The sequence below is a fragment of the Elephas maximus genome, chromosome 6 (assembly GCF_024166365.1).
Source record: "Elephas maximus indicus isolate mEleMax1 chromosome 6, mEleMax1 primary haplotype, whole genome shotgun sequence".
Lineage (NCBI taxonomy): Eukaryota > Metazoa > Chordata > Mammalia > Proboscidea > Elephantidae > Elephas > Elephas maximus.
This window is the reverse complement of record NC_064824.1, coordinates 40766605-40781987: the sequence shown is the minus strand read 5'-3', so window position 1 is coordinate 40781987 and position 15383 is coordinate 40766605. Positions and strand designations below refer to the sequence as shown.

General features: G+C 47.6%; 1 protein-coding gene and 1 long non-coding RNA gene across 8 annotated transcripts in view; one reads left to right on the top strand and one right to left on the bottom strand.

The window, feature by feature from the left end:
- Positions 1-2711: 2711 nt before the first annotated feature.
- On the bottom strand, positions 2712-7404 carry LOC126077669 (uncharacterized). 3 transcript variants are annotated; one of them, XR_007517822.1, is made up of 5 exons: positions 7334-7404; positions 6552-6916; positions 6020-6132; positions 5649-5814; positions 2712-3551 (listed from the first exon to the last, which is right to left on the bottom strand). It is a non-coding gene; the product is annotated as an uncharacterized LOC126077669 (long non-coding RNA). The 3 variants fall into 3 exon arrangements; XR_007517820.1 differs by lacking the exons at positions 5649-5814; positions 6020-6132; XR_007517821.1 differs by lacking the exons at positions 6552-6916; positions 7334-7404 and having other exon boundaries at positions 6020-6470.
- ZEB2 (zinc finger E-box binding homeobox 2) overlaps positions 4762-15383 on the top strand; it is a 141413-nt gene continuing 130791 nt past the window's right edge. For 2 of the 5 annotated variants that reach the window (XM_049887147.1, XM_049887151.1), the window contains exons 1-2: positions 4762-5191; positions 7701-7842. In XM_049887147.1, the coding sequence (XP_049743104.1) occupies positions 7770-7842 (73 nt within the window). In that variant the 5' untranslated portion in view covers positions 4762-5191; positions 7701-7769. Of the gene's footprint in view, positions 5192-6743; positions 6834-6858; positions 6998-7436; positions 7509-7700; positions 7843-15383 lie in introns of those variants that run through there. The other 3 variants (XM_049887148.1, XM_049887150.1, XM_049887149.1) reach the window with 3 other exon arrangements.

The window sequence follows — 15383 nt, the reverse complement described above, 5'->3', positions numbered from 1 at the left end:
CACTATGATACTATGATCACTGATACAGGTTTATTTTTATTTTTTAACTTTTCAATGACACCTGGTGAACTTGCCGCCTCTGACTACCCAGGGAGTATTCTTAGCAGGGTGTCTCTGACCTCCTGCTGGTAGATTAATTACATATTAAAAATTGTGATTTCGAAACAAAATGATAAATCGGGACATATAAAGGAAGCAGGGAAAAAAATCAGAAACGAGGGAGAAGAAGAGTGTGAAGAAAGAAAACAAGGGATTGCACAAGGAAAATATCAGATAGAAAGAAACAGGAATGTAGGAAAGGCAATTGGGAAAGAATTTCAAGAAAATCAGGATAAAGGGCAGGAAGGGCTGAAAGGAGGGCAAGAGGGAGGGTGGGAGGGAATGAGGAAGGGAGGTTTTTAGTTTTTAATCCCCTGGCGAGGCTGCTGGCGTCGGCGCCCTTAACGCCCCAGACTTCCAAGTTGAGGCGAAAGCCACCTCCTCGGGCCTACGTCGCACCCAACTTACTCCAAGTTTTCTGGTGACTCCTACAGGACCCCTTTCCGTCTCCCCCCACCCCCTTAGTGAGACTGACAGTCGCGTGGAGGAGGCTTTTCCAGGCACAGCCTTTCTCATGGTAATCAGCCCCCAGCATCACCTCCTGGCCGCGGCCGCTCGGGCTCCTTGCGCGGCGCGCGGACCCCGGGGACCGGAAACAGGGCGGCGGGCGGGGAGCGGCCGAGCCAGCCAGATCAGCTGACCGGGCGGCGGGGCGGGGGTCGCGGGGTTCCCGGGCGGGGACAGGTCTGGGGGAGGGCGCGCGGGAGGGGGCCGACCCCCCGCACGTGCTCCTCTGCCTGCGCGGCGGGGCCTGTCCCCGAGATCAAATGGAGGGACCGAAACTGGGCACGCAGGAGCAGGGGGGAGGGCGGAGCGCGCCAAGAATTCAGGGCAACAAGCAGACCTGTTTTGCATCAATAAATTAAGACGCTCGTTTGAGTCCTGAAGTTTGCTGGTTGCTGTCAGTGGAGACGCTGGCAAAAGCCCTGAAGCCGAGATTCAACCTTAACTTCAACAAATAAAATAAAATAAGCCTCGCAGCGGGCCGCCCTGCTGGGGCCAGGTGACGTGCGAGATTCCACAGCCCGCGGGCCTCGCAGTAGGGATGTTAGGGACGGTCTGGGCTTCTCTGGTCCTGTTTTGATTTTGTTTGAAAGGGCTTCGCCAAGAGATGCTCTTGATTTTTCCTTCTTCCCCTTTTAATAGACTTATCCCTCCTATCCTAGGCTCAACTCCGAATGGATTGGATTGCGAGTTTGCACGTGAGAAAACCGTTTGGCTTGGCTTGGACCCCTACTGCCCTCCCCCCATAAACACACACCCAATCCCGGGGTCCCCCTTATCACTCTTTGCTTGCAACTGTAGAAGAAGTTGCCCACCTTCTGCGTACCAACACAGGGTCGAAGAAACTCCTCTAGATGAAAGATCAATTCCGTTTCAAAACTAGAATAGATTCCTTTTTTTTTTTTAATTTTCTCCACACTGTACAAAATAAACAGAGTTTGCCCCCCCCCCAAAAAAATCATTAGCTGTGGTCAAATTAGGATTCCTTCCACAGCCTTGTGTGTTCAAGGGCACAAACATTGTATCTCTTCGGGTTTTGGGGCCGGCGAGTGGAGGGGGGGGGGCGGGGAGACGGGAGAGGAGGCAGTGGCTGTGAAAGTAGAGGAAATTGACAGACTGAGAGGTGAATGGGGGGACAGGCAGTAAGTCCTGGCTAGAGGGAACTGAAAAACAAAAGCGCATCCTTCTCACCCAGCCTGAGTGGAGGCAGTTTGTTTTACCCAAGGAAACCCTAAAGAATTATTCTTTCCCCTTCAAGGTCGATTGCTGTATTATTTCACATTTGCATGTATCTGTGGTTTTAATCCCTTTCGTCTGCGCTAATCTCGAAGTGGATTATTAATGGGGAAGACAGACGGGGAAAGAGCGATTCATTTGCAAGACTTGCTTTGCTGTGTCTGTGTGAATAGCCGAAAGCCAGCAGCCCCCGGTCCTCTTTCGACTTTTCCCTGCATCCTGCGCTCCTGAATCCCGCTGATCCCAGGATCCCCATTGTCCCCAACCTGGCCTTCGGACTGAGGGAGTGTTCCGAACAATTTATGTTCCGGCTTCCCCGATCCCACTGCCTTTGCTGTGGTGGATACTCTTTCTGCCAAATGCCTGGGGAGGGGCTTGCAAGCAGGGACGGGGGCAACCTAGTGGGCGCTCACACCTCGCAGGGACCCTTCATGCACCACCATCCAAACATTCACCTTGATGGGAACCTGAAAGTGTTCTTTTTTTTTTTTTTTTAACCCCAAATCAAGTACTTGCGCGCCGGGACTCCAAATGCTAAGTGTTGGGGGCTGTCTCCTGCCACTTGAACAATTACTGAACCTGGAGTAATCAGATGATTAGGTGTTTTTAATAAAAATACTTCAGGATCTTTTTTTTCCTAAGTCAGAGCCTAAGGAACCTGACATTTAATATACATAATAAAGACTGTTTGGCTAGCTGTTCGATTGGATTCTTTGACCTGAGGTTTTCCAAGTCTGTGAGTGTGCATCTGGGCTGTAAGCCTCCAGTGGCCACCTGGGCTTCAGGAGAGGGATCTTGCCTGGAATCGCTCCATACAATGGGCTCCTCTTCCACGGAAATGGGAGAAGGGGAGGCTGGAAAGAAAAGTTCTAGAAAACGCTGGAGTTAATTTCTTTTTAATAAAAACATGAAAAAAGAGAGAGGAGGCAGAGGAAAAAAAGATATCAACAGTAGTGATAAATCCCAGTGGAGGGACTTGATAAAAGATACATATATTTACTGTAGATATAACATATTAAAAGAAATGTAAAATAGGACATGGAGACTGTGTCTGACCCATGTTGGAAATGTTTCATTTTCTTTTTTATTATTAAATTTTAGACTGAAGATCTTGAATGCTCCTCTTCTCTGGGTGCTTTATCTGGGATGGGGTGGGGTGAGAAAAAGATGAATTTTTCAGGTACTCTCATTGTCCTAACTACTCAAGTTAGGACAGAGGTGAGTTTGTGACCAACTGTAAAAATCTACTTTCATGCATCTAGAGTAAAATCTGGCTGTGGTCAGCTGAGTGGCTAGTTTCCTCCCCACTGAGCCTCCCCTCTGGAAAAAAATAAACATCCAAAATACAAAGACGTGTACCTCTAGGAGTGAGGATGTGGCAGCCTGTGTGGTGGCTTTTCCCTTCTCTGAGAGCAATTGCCAGTGACTCTTGCATTCAAAGTCTTGCTGTAGGCACACATTCAAAGCACAGTTCAAAGCAGTTTATCTTAATGTAAGTAAAAGTCTAGTGTTGGGTCAGGGTATTATTTGTTTCCGATTGCATTAGACTGAAAACAGGGTGCTGTAACGTAGTTAACAATATCAAAGCAGAAAAATTAGTGTGAGGCAGCTCTTTGGTCCTCTTCACACCTCTACCTCCACCTTTCTAAGAGAGCCCAAAGGCTGTGGGCTGGAAGTTGATGTGTGTTCTGAGATTCTCAAGCACTTTCACCCTAAAAAGAAGAAGAAGAAGAAGAAAAAGGCCTGTCAGTTCTTTAAGAAATTGAGCCTGAACCATCGGAGGCTAAAAGATTTCTTCCTTTTCCGATAAATGCCTTGCTCAGCATCCCCAAATTTGGCTGTCTTTATTTACTTCTATATTAGTTCCAATTATGTGCAGAGTAAACCAGCTTTTTGATTAACAAAACAGCAGAGCATTGGTTAAGAACACTTAAACTTCAAAAAAATTCCCCTGGGAAGTGGGCTCTGAATTGGTTAATAATGTGCAGTACTTGCTAAATTGCTGACTTCCAGATGTGGAAAATATCTTTCTTGTTTAGGACCTATGTAACCTGATTGGATTACGACAGAAGCGTCACGTTGGAAGCTTTTGAGTGATTATTTAATTAACCATACAGTAGAAAGCTGTATTCTCCAGGAAATCCCTTCCATATTTGCATAACCAATCCCTTCAGAGCAAAGGTGGAGTCTTTTCTTTTTAATTTTACTTTAATTGCAAGATCAAAAATATATACTCCAAAACTTAGCCCCCATGCCGTTTAATATCATGCTCTTTCTTCCCTGCTAAGTTCTTCTATGGCCTTTCTTCCTGCCTCCCTGCACACTCTCTCACTTTGTAGTAAGTACTCCGTGAGATGTAGAGAAATTCAGAGATCAGCCAGCCCAGCCTTCTATGTTAATTTACTTAGAGACCCTTTTTTTAAAAAAAAAAATACCAAACTAGTTTTGGGTATTGGAATTAAATCCACAAATGCATCGAACACACCCCCACTCACACACCCCAACATACACACACCCTAAGATACAGTTCACATGCAGCATATTTGTTTTTTTTTCTTTCCTGGCTCTGGCATCTAAAAGGGAAAAAAAAATTAAGAGAAAGGGCAAAGAATTTAGTTCGAGAAGCCGTGCTGAGAAACCCACACAACTTAATGTGCACCTCGAATCTGGCCATTAGAGATAACCGTGTAAGGAGAGGCGATCTGGATTGAGGACCCGGGATCTTTCCCTTTAACTTTCGCCCCTTGGAGTTCTCCAGTTCTGTGAATGGTGTGCACCGTTTTCCGCCCTGTACTCAGTAGGATTTAGTGATGAGGATAATGATGCCAAAGGCTTGACGGGTGGGGGGGGGGCGTGGAGAAGGGAGGGAGGGAGGCGTGAGGGAGGGAGAGAGGAAGGGAGGGAGGTGGAATTTCATTTCTTCCACTAAAGCGTTTGCGGAGACTTCAAGGTATAATCTATCCCAGATCCTTTCCCAGAGAGAAACTTGGCGATCACGTTTTCACATGATGCTCACGCTCAGGGCGCTTCAATTATCCCTCCCCACAAAGATAGGTGGCGCGTGTTTCAGGGTCTCTCCTCCAGAAAAGAAAAAGAAAAAAATGTCATTAGAAGAGGCGTAACACGTCAGTCCGTCCCCAGGTTTGTGTTTCCTGGAGTGGCCAAAGAGATCAGTTCTAACCTGCTCCGCAGGAATAACGGTCCTGCCTCGCAACACTCTTGGCGAGGTTTTGTACAGTTTGCTCCGGGAGCTGTTTCTTCGCTTCCACCTTTTTCTCCCCCACACTTCGCCGCTTCTTCATGCTTTTTCTTCTCACCATTTCTGGCCAAAACTACAAACAAGACTTCGCAGGTAGGTTTTTTCCCCTTTTCTCTCTTTTTATTCCTCTTTGGTGTGCTCGTACCCCACCCTCCTTTTCTGATTTTCTCCTTTTGAGTTGGGATGTGAATCTGAAGTGACAAGGGGTGTCTGTGGGTAGGAATTTCAGGTGGGTTTGGCTCCTTTATGACAGGCTTCTCCCAAGAGTGGTTTCTTGACTTTTCTTTGCACCCTCGCTCTCTCTCCTTCCTTTTTCCTTCCCTTTCCCTCCCCCAAATAATTTGCCCTGTACCTGTCCACTCAGGTAACCAAAGGTGCCTTTGGCTACTCAGCCTAGGAAAAGTTTTATTGAGAACTAAATGGCTGGAATAAAAGCTCATCAAGGGGAGACTTTCTGCACAATTTTGGCATCTAATTTCAATTCATTATATTCAGCAATTAAAACTTGGCAAATACCTGTTCATAATTACAAAACTTGATCAATACAGACCTAGCAAAATTCGGATGCAAGTCTTTCTCTTAGACATGGCAGTCCATCGGCTCCCAGCGGAGAAGGCTGTTTTCTAAGCAGAAAGTTGCCTGTTTTTTGTCTGCTTAGCGAGTTTCATTTCTTTATTTCATTCTTTGTGTGTGTGTGTGAAGTAACACCTCAGCTTCTGTGATCATAAATAAAGAAGTGAAAGTCCTCATGGAACTTGAGTCGTTTACCAAAGTGGGGGGGGGGATCATTACAGCTGGGAAGAAAACTGCATCAGGATATCAGGGTTTTAAATTAAGGATAACTTTTGGAATTTTAAATGACAACGTCACATAGACATGGATTTAACAGAAGACACATACACACACAATTACATTCCATACTTTGGCACTGAAAAGTCGAGAGAGAGATATCAGGAGTTCCCAGGAACAGTGGTGAGCTCGGCTAACATCAATGTGTTTATCTCCCATCTACTTATATATTTTACATGCTCTCCCTGTAATGATGAGGACAAGATTACTAACTCCAGAGTAAGAAATAACAGGCAAAGATAAAGTTTACAGCACAAATGCCCTGTCTCTCCCTCACACACACATGCCCATAAAACTAGCAGCTTACTTTATTAAACATGTATTTATATGCAATCGTGTGTAAGTCTCAGCATGAATATAGACAGGCCAGCTGTTTCATCCCAGACACTTGTGTGACCATTTATTTATTTCAGGATTTTCCCCAACAATTTCAAAGCAGTGGGAGAGCCAAGAAATGACAAAATGTGTCAAACTTAAATTAAAAGTCTCCTACTACTATGCCTAGGTTAAATTTAAGGTGCTTTCTAAAACGTCCACTTCCCCTTCTCTCTGCACCGCCCCCCCCCCCACCCCTCTCAGCAAATGTGTGGAAACTGATACTCACTTTCCAGGTTTTCCGAAAAGCTTCTAGCACAGGAGACAATAGGTGCGGGGCGTGGGGACTGAGTGTGCTCGGCAGAGAAAGGGTTAATGGCCCTTGTGTTACAGTTTGCATCTGTTACATCTTTTATAGCCCCCTGTTTAAACTAATCCTCGAGGCACAGCATCTTCCCAACCTCCACCGAGTTTCGGGATTCTCCTCCTCTCCTGCCTGCCTCCGAGGTTCCCCTTCTCCAAGTTTTGACAGTTTCAGCTGAAAAAATGCAGCGCCTCTCTCGATTTTTAGGTACAAAAGTTTCGAAGCCAGAAAGGATACGATCATTTAGAAGAGCTTAAAAGTGCTGCCGTACTGGTTGGACTTTCTCTTTCCTTTCTCGAGGAAGAAAAAAAAAATTTTTTTTTCTACTGGAAGTATTTAAGGGGACCAGGGTGGGGGACCTTGTGAGTGAGGTGTGTGTGTGGTGGGGGGGGGGCGCGGACTTAAGTAAATATTGTCAAAGTGGCGGGGGGGGGCAGTGTCCAAAGAGGGTTATAATTATATTTCTTATTGCGGCGTGAAACGGAGAATCTTAATTTGAGGGGTGGGGTGGGGGAGGAAGAGGCATTGCCTCGATCAATTCCAAAAGGGGAGGGAGGGGGCGCGGGGCAAGTGGGCTTCCTATAATTACTATTATCAATTTGCCAGAGTGTGCTTCAGCTGGGGGCTCTTTCCCGTTGTTTGTTTGTTACCTCGGGGGAATTTGGGGGGGGGGGACAAGATGAGAGCGAAAGAAAGCCTCGCCTCACCTCAAGTTCCCGAGCCGGGCTGAGGACTTTTCGGAGGAAGGGGTCCGCCTCGCCCTGACTCAAACAGCCTACTGTACCGCCGCGTGCATTCCCTCATACGGTCAGGAGTTATGACTCATTTTGAAGATGTAATTCTTGTCTCTCTGATCCCCTCGCGGGTGCAACACACCAAACAGTAACAAACACAAAGCGCCTCGGGGCCAAGGCTGGGGGTGGGGGGCGGGGTGGGGGCCGCTGAAGTTTCGCTTTGGCGTTGGGGGGCGCGGATGGGTGCTCGCCGGGGCCCTGGCCCGGCTCCCCTGGGCGGCCCGCGCGCGTTTCAATGGGCGCGGGCGATGCCCACATTGTCGCTGTGTTTGGTTGCTAGATCGAGCCTGCGTGCTGCCGAAGCAGGGCGCCGAGTCCATGCGAACTGCCATCTGATCCGCTCTTATCAATGAAGCAGCCGATCATGGCGGATGGCCCCCGGTGCAAGAGGCGCAAACAAGCCAATCCCAGGAGGAAAAACGGTAAGAAGCGGCCCCAGCCAAACTTTTCCGGGCCACTCCGCGGCTCCAGACCCGGGGAGAAGGAGGGGGAAAGGGAAAGGGAACCGAGGCGGCGGCGGCGGCGGTGCCCGGGGCTCGCGGGCGAGCCTCCCTCCGCGGCCGGCGCCGGAGCCCGCAGCGCGCGGCCGCCCGGCCGGGGGGAGTTGGGGGAAGTGCCGGGCAAAGTGAGCGCCGGGGCGCCGGGCGCTGGGGTCCGCCCGGGCCCTGCGCCCCCGGGCCCGGCGCCCCAGCCTCGCCGCCGCCCTCCCTCCGCCGCCCGCTCGGTTCTCACCCGGCCCGCGGGGTCCCCGGCCGGGCTCCGGGAGCGTCCGGGCAGGGCGGGGGCCTGGGCGCCGGGTCGGGCGGGCTCCCGGGCGGGGGCGGGGGTGGCCAGGGGACTGCGCGGGCGGGAGAGGGGACCCGGGGCTGTGCCTCAGCGAGGCTCAAAGTTTCTTGCCGGAGTCGCCCAGCCGCCTCTCCGTGCGCCAAGTAACGGTCCGCTGGCAGCGGGGCCGCCCGGCGCGCCGGGACCCCGGGGTGGGAGGGACTCGGCCGGCCCCGTGGGGGTCTGGCGGGGTCCGTGCGGGCTCGGGGGCGGGTGGCTCTTCTGCAGTGGGCTCGGGCCCCCACGCCGGGGACTCGCGGAGTCGCGGGGCGCAGCGAGACTTTTCCGGGCAGTTTCTATATGGGCAGGAGGAACCCGTTATCCAGGCTTGAGTCAGGAAGGAGGAAGGAGGTGGGGGTGCGAGGTGGCCACACAGACCAGAGGTGGGAGACTAAGGGGGACTGACAGCTCAGCAGGTCCGTCTTGGAGAGAGGCAAAGAAAGGAACAGTGGAGAGAAAGAGAGAGAGAGAGGGAGGCGGAGAGAGAGAGAGAGAGAGAGAGACCGAGAGAGACCCCCTAGGTATAACCCAAAACAAAATCGTGGGAATAAAAGAGAAAAGTGATTGGCAAGAGCGCGGAAGGCGCCTGGGGGAGGGGAGAGGGCTGGGGACGCGAGAGGGTGCCGGGGGGTAGCTGACGGAGGATACTGAGTTTAAAAAGAATAAACCAATCCCCCCCCAAACAAACAAGCTCCAGCCCAGACTCGGAAAGGAAACTTCTCGCTCCCTTCGCTCCCAGCCGATCACCCGACGCGGGGCCGCGTAGACGCTCCCGAACTGGGCGCCGAGGACGCGGCCCAGCCCGGCCTCCCGGCCTCCTGCAACCCCAACCCGCGTCTCGCGGGGACCGCCTGGGCCCACTTGGGACAACTTTCCTCTAGAGAAGACAATTGTGCGCAACCCCCGCCTGCCCTAGAGCTGCGCGGCGCGGGGAGGGGGCGCAGTGCGGGCTGCTGGAGGGAGAAAAACACAAAGACGAGAGAATTTTGATTAGAGACAAATGATGCTTCTCTCTCCCCCTCTCTCTCTCTCTAGGTTTTGTGCGTGTGTGTGTGTGTGTGTGTGTGTGTGTGTGTCTTGCTTGTTGTGGTGGAGGTGTCGAGCCATATGGGGGAGTGATAGAGGAATTTTAGTCAGAAACTGTTCGTTACGTTATCCTGCTTTTTCCCTTTGTGCTGCCTTTGATCTATTTGCTTGGCTTAGTATTACAAAAAAACAAGTACAATAATATATTCCAAGATCCAGTTCAGGCTGCTTCTTTTTAAGTCCCTCTCCCTCTCTCTCTCTCTCTCTTTTAATTTAATTTTTTCACTCTGGTGTCTGGCATTATTTAAGGTGGTCCTTACACAGGAGACCTCCCCTTCCCCATCTCTGGGTAATTTAGTAGACACTAAAATTACACCTAATGTCCCCCTCTCCTCTCTTGTGTTTCCTCTGTTCCTTTTATTAAATGTTGGTTATTGATTTTATAAAATCAATGTCTGTTGTGGGGCTTTTTTCCCCCTCTTACAAGTATCTAAAGCACATTGCTGATCAACTGGATAACAAAAGCTTTGTGTCAAGGAGGCTTTTTTCTTCTTCTTATGTTAAACAGTCATTTTTTGAGAGAAAAGAGAATGAGATTTAAAGCCAGGCTCCCAGAAGTGTTCTTTTTGCAGGAGTAACTGTTTAGAGTGTTTGTTTCTTCTTGCCTTCCTCCTCCCACCCTCTTCGGGATTTTGCCACTGATGACCAGCCTGGCCTGGCAGTGAGGTCAGGCCAGAGCCCAGGTCTGGAGAAAGAGGACTCCAGGCTCCCTGGGAACCTTGGGGGAGGGGGCAGCAAATAGGGAGGCCCAATGGGGGCTTCGCAGGTGGACCGGAGAGCCAGGGAGGCTCGTAGCCATGGGCACTGCGGACATTTCCCCCTCCGCCCGGCCACTAACTTGGGAGCAGCCTCAACACTCGGGAACCGAAACTTGACTGTACGTTTTAAGGCATTTAGCCCAGATTCTGCACACTTAACGTGAGCCTGTCCATTGCTTACAGCTGCTCTAACTTTGATTATTACCTGTCTCTTTTTCCAAATCATCCGTGGGAAAACAGGCTGTGAATTGGTGACTTGTCAGTGTTTTTCTTTGGGTTTGATTTGACTGAGCAATGTCCTGATTTTGTGAAGCAGGTAGAAAAGTCCCCCTCCTTTTTTTCATCCAGAATGTATCTTTTCCCTTTGGGAATTGCCAGGATTTATCTGAACTGAGTGGATTTTTCTTCTTTCCTGGATTCATGGAAAAGATGTCACTTTTGGGCTTGTGTCTTTGCTGATAACACTAAATATGATGATGCTTATCAAAATCATATAGAAATTCCTGGAAAGGAATAATGGCAATAATAATCATAGAAGGAAAAGCAGGAGGAAAAAAAGGTCATCCAGAAAACTAGAATGGCACATTATGTAATTTTAATGAAGTCAACCGTATGTGTGTGTGTGTGTGTGTGTGTGTATATATATACACACATACAAAGATGACGAAGGAGGTAAAACATGTAAAGCAGTGTGTGTTTGAAAGGCTGGACAGGAACATGGGTGAGGAGGCCATTCTGTATACAATTGTGAAAAGGCAAAGGAGAAGAAGCCAGTTGGAGGAAAAGAAATGTGCAAAGAACGAAACAAGTCTCTAAAATACACCCTTCAAGATCCTTAGGCTAGCAAGATGCCTGCAAAGACAGTGTCAGAGCCAAGTTAACCCATATCAGCCAGGAGTCCCTTTTTCACCCACAGGGAAAGGGATGAAATGTCTTCTAAGAAAATAAGATGTGCTGGAGAAAAGGGGGGGGTGGGGTGAGGGGAAAGGAGGGGAAAGCGAGTTGCCTACAGACAAGCAGACAAAAATGTGTGTCAGTTTCAAGAAAGTTCAGTCAGATGATCCCCAGTCGCCTGACTCACTTCGTAACACTTTCACTGAAGCTGGAGAGGAGGGGAAAAACCCAGCCCCCCTTTTTTCATCCCCTTGATTATACCCCACTATCTCCACACAGCCCTGGAGTCAGAAACTGAGCACTCTGAGCCGCAGGTGCCCGGCTGCTGCCTGCCTGCCACTGGCACAGCCCGTGTAACTTGCAAAGTTTGCTGCTTTCACCCCGTTTCGGGCATTGGCTCCTGGGGATGCGCCTGCCTCCCTCCTGCCTCCTGCAGAGCCTGAGAAGAGAGGCCTGCCTTCCAACTTCCAGCATCAGCCTCTGAAGAATTGCGCGCGCGCGCGCACACACACACATACACACACACAAACACGCACGCACGCACGCACACACACACGTTGTAACTCAAATCAAATCCGGAAACTGTTGCAGAAAAGGGAATGAAGTTGTCTTTGGGAAAACTGAATTAGGAAAAAGAAAAAGAAGAGGGGAGAGGGATAAAAGAAGGAAAGAAAAGTTAAGTTTGATTTCTTCTCTCCAAAGTTTCGGTTAAAGGGTTCGGGATTAGGTGGAGCAGATGGGAACCTTTTTCCAAACTCCTTTGGTCTCGATTTTCAGTAATAATGAAAAGGGATAAATTGGAATGTTTTCAGAGCTTTGGACCCAAAAGCAGAAACATCCAAATGAGCAGAAATGATTATCCTTGTTGATGATGAACCCCTAAAGGGAGTGGAGGTGCTGATGGTGATGCCTAGAGGCAATGGACTGAGAAGCTGCTCCCTTTTCATAGATGATTAGGTGAAAAGGAAAGGAAATGCAATCAACTCCTTCTAAAGGATGTAGCTCCTTGCTCTCCTCCCAGAGAGCTGAAGTTGGGATGGGGCTCTGAGTCAGAGAACCCCTCCCTCAGTACACACGGAGGCAGGGAAGTTTCCTCCGGAGGACAGTCATTTCAGACTTGGCTATCTTTGCAAGCCTGAACATCTTTGGCTAGTAGCTTCCTTCATAAAGTTGATGAGCTTTATAGGAAGCCTGTTTTGCTGACTCTCAAGGCAGTGAGAGGCAGTTTGTGTGGCAGGTACCAGTTCTAAGGGCACTCCAAAGATATCCATTTCCACTCTTTCTTCTCTGTGCAGGTCTTCTGCAAGTTTTGTCATGTGGCACACACACGAGGCTGGGGGCTGTGTATCTAGACAGATCTATTTATTTTATTTTGGTTTGGAAAAACTAACCGAATTGGGGTAGAAACCTGTCTTCGTAGCACGACCACTATCCCCTGGCATCCATAGCGTGGTGCTCTAGCAGGGGTAAAGGTGGGCTAAGGATTTTAAACTTTACGTTATCTCTCTGTTGCCAAATACAAATAGGTTTACATTTTTAAAGCATTTATTTTCAAATAAAATAAAACCCATATGAAAGTTCCCTCTTAAACTGTAAATGTCATATGTTTTGGATTCTTTCTTTTTTATCTTTCTTAATTTGCTCACCATAGAGAAAATACCAAGAGGTTATCAAAGACTCTAATGCTGTGTTAATAATATTTCTTAGGAAAAATGTGTGTTTACCCTGAAGGTAGGAAAGGAGGGTGTTGCTTGCTAGCAAGCTCTCTCGCAGTGCCGCATTTATTCCAAGATGTGGGAGATTCTTTTCCTTACAACACTTTTGTCATCTGCATTCTTCTAAGGCTTTTAAGGTGCATTTTCTTCTGTGTGAAAGGGAATTCTTTGTCCTTTTCCTCTCCAGCACCGTGGCTTCCCAAGGTAGACACTATTTTGTGCCTGTCACAGAGAGAGGGAGTGCAGGTTTGCAATGCTCACAGACAATTGATTGTCTGCCCTAATGTGTTTCATTTACATGTTTATAACGTCAATGGTGCTGGGGTGTCCACTGTACCATTCATTCCCGCATTCCCACAAGGGGGCAATTGTCTGAATGGCCAAGTCAGACACCTTTTTGATTGCTCTTTGGTTGTCTTTTTAGAGCAAAGAGATAAAGAAGGAAAATCTGTGATGCAGAAACACTAGTTGAAAATATACAGAATTAAATGTCACCACAAAAGCAGACGTTAACATAAGCCCAAATATGCTTTTTAGCCAAGATGTGAAGGTTGGGAAAAAAAAAAATCACAGCAGAGGGAAGAATGATTTAAAACCAATAAATAGAGCTCCCCCCCACTTCTATTTCTTTTCTTTCTTTAGCAGTCAGAAGATGAAATGTGACTTTCCTTTTCATATTTAAGCCTTGAAACACTCAGGCATCTCCTCATTATTTGTATGTTTGCTGTGATTTGTGAATTTTGTATATATTTACATAGCTCTGTTTACGCCAACAGCATCAGCTTACCACTTGGAAAATCTATTCACTGACTATTTGGGTGGTGAGAAATATAAACTTTTAAAAAGTAGAATCCAAGTATTTCTTCATCAAGCATTTTTTTAGAAAGGAAAACGATAATGATCAGTAGACTTTATGGAAGGCTTTGCCTTAATAGCTATGTGCCAAATACTTTTATCTTGGGTGACAGTCGTGTCAGACTGAAAGCTCAGGAAAAGTGTAACTAGTAGTTACAAAGTAAATAAAGGATTTCGTTTTAAGGTGTTCTGCACTGTTTTTCTACTGTGAGTGTGCGTGTGTGTGTGTGTGGTGTTTTCTCTGAAAGAGGTGAGAGGAAAAGCCATTTGTGTGTGTGTGTCTTTTGGCTTTTATCTTCATTCAGCTCTCCCCTACAGATTATGCATATATGTAGTATACATGAATACACCTGTTTAAAAAAAAAAAAGGTTTCACAGTTCAGATGGTGTCTTGCTGATTCATTTAGGTAATAGAGTTAGTAGAAGTTGGTCTGATTTCGCGTGTGGTCCATGAGGAGAGAAAATACTAACTCTTGTGTTATCTCGTGGGAGGTAAATGGGATGGGGGAAACTTTTATAATTTTGTAGTAAATTAGGGAGAAAAAAAAATCGCCAGCCTGTGAAAAGATTTTGCCTCTCCGGGAAGACACACACAGTAGCTGCACCGTTAGCTGAACCCCTGACACGGCGGTCTTTTGAATGCCTTAGGTATGATTTCACTTTCGCTCACATCAATGCTGACCTGAATGCCTTTCATATCTGATCCGCTGTGTCTCTCCCAGTAAACATCCCCTGAGGGGAGAACAAAGAAAGGAGCTCTTCTTCTTCTTAATCACAATTCAGCCCTTTCACCGCCGGCAGGCTCCATTTGCATTCTGCCACAGAAAGCCAAGATGAAAAGAAAGAGAGAGAGGGAGAGTGAGAGAGAAAGAGAAGGAGGGAGAAAGAGAGACAGAGAGAGAGAGGCAGAGGGTAGTGGCTGAGTAAAATAACTTAGGTGTTTGTGGCTGTTTGTTAGGCTTCCCCTAGTTACCAGCCTTATATAGTTGATGCTCAACCAGGCCCTGTCCCTCCTGACAGGCATATAGTGTTACAAGATGGCATGTCTGTACTATTCATGGCCACCCGCTCACACTTGAGGTAGAAAGTGTCAGGGAGGGATCAAATTCTACCCCTAGAAGCCTGTTAGACTTGGGGTCAGGTGCGTGGACTTCCAGCTCTTGAGTGCTGCCTATTATTTGGCTTTAATAACTATTATTGTTTACCATTAGGGCAGGGAGGTGAGGGGCTGGGGGTGGAAGGGAAGGGGCCAGCTGGAGGCTAGTCAGGAGAGAAGGGATAAAGTCTCGGGAGCCCCTGCTGTGGTTTTAGTGATGGGTGTGCTTACACCCAGCCTCAATACACTGATAAATCCTCAGAAAACTGGAAAAGACTTTCCCATTTTCCCCTGACTTTTTATGATAATTCATATTTTCAAATGAAAGAGGAAAAAAGCCAAGAAAGAAACTCTCAAATGAGCCAAAAAGGAAGAAAAAAAAAAATTCTCTGAAAAGAATTTTAGGGGGAAAAGTTGTTCTATTTTAAAAAGCTTTGAGGGCTGTAAAGTGCCACGTTTTTCACACCTTCTCCATACTTTTTTTTTTCAGATTTTTTTAGTATGTTTAACATTTGTGAGATGACAGCCTTTTTGTATCTCAAACTGGATGCTTCAAGATTTGTAGGGAGGGGTTGGTGGTATTCACGTTCTCTTGAGAGAGAAAGTTTGTGCCTAAAGGTCTTCTTCTTACTGGGAACTGTTTAAACCCTCGCAGGCAGACCTGTCAGGTTTTACTGTGTTATTTGCCTCCATTTTCAACATGTAAAAGTAACATGCAGTTAATGGTATTGGAA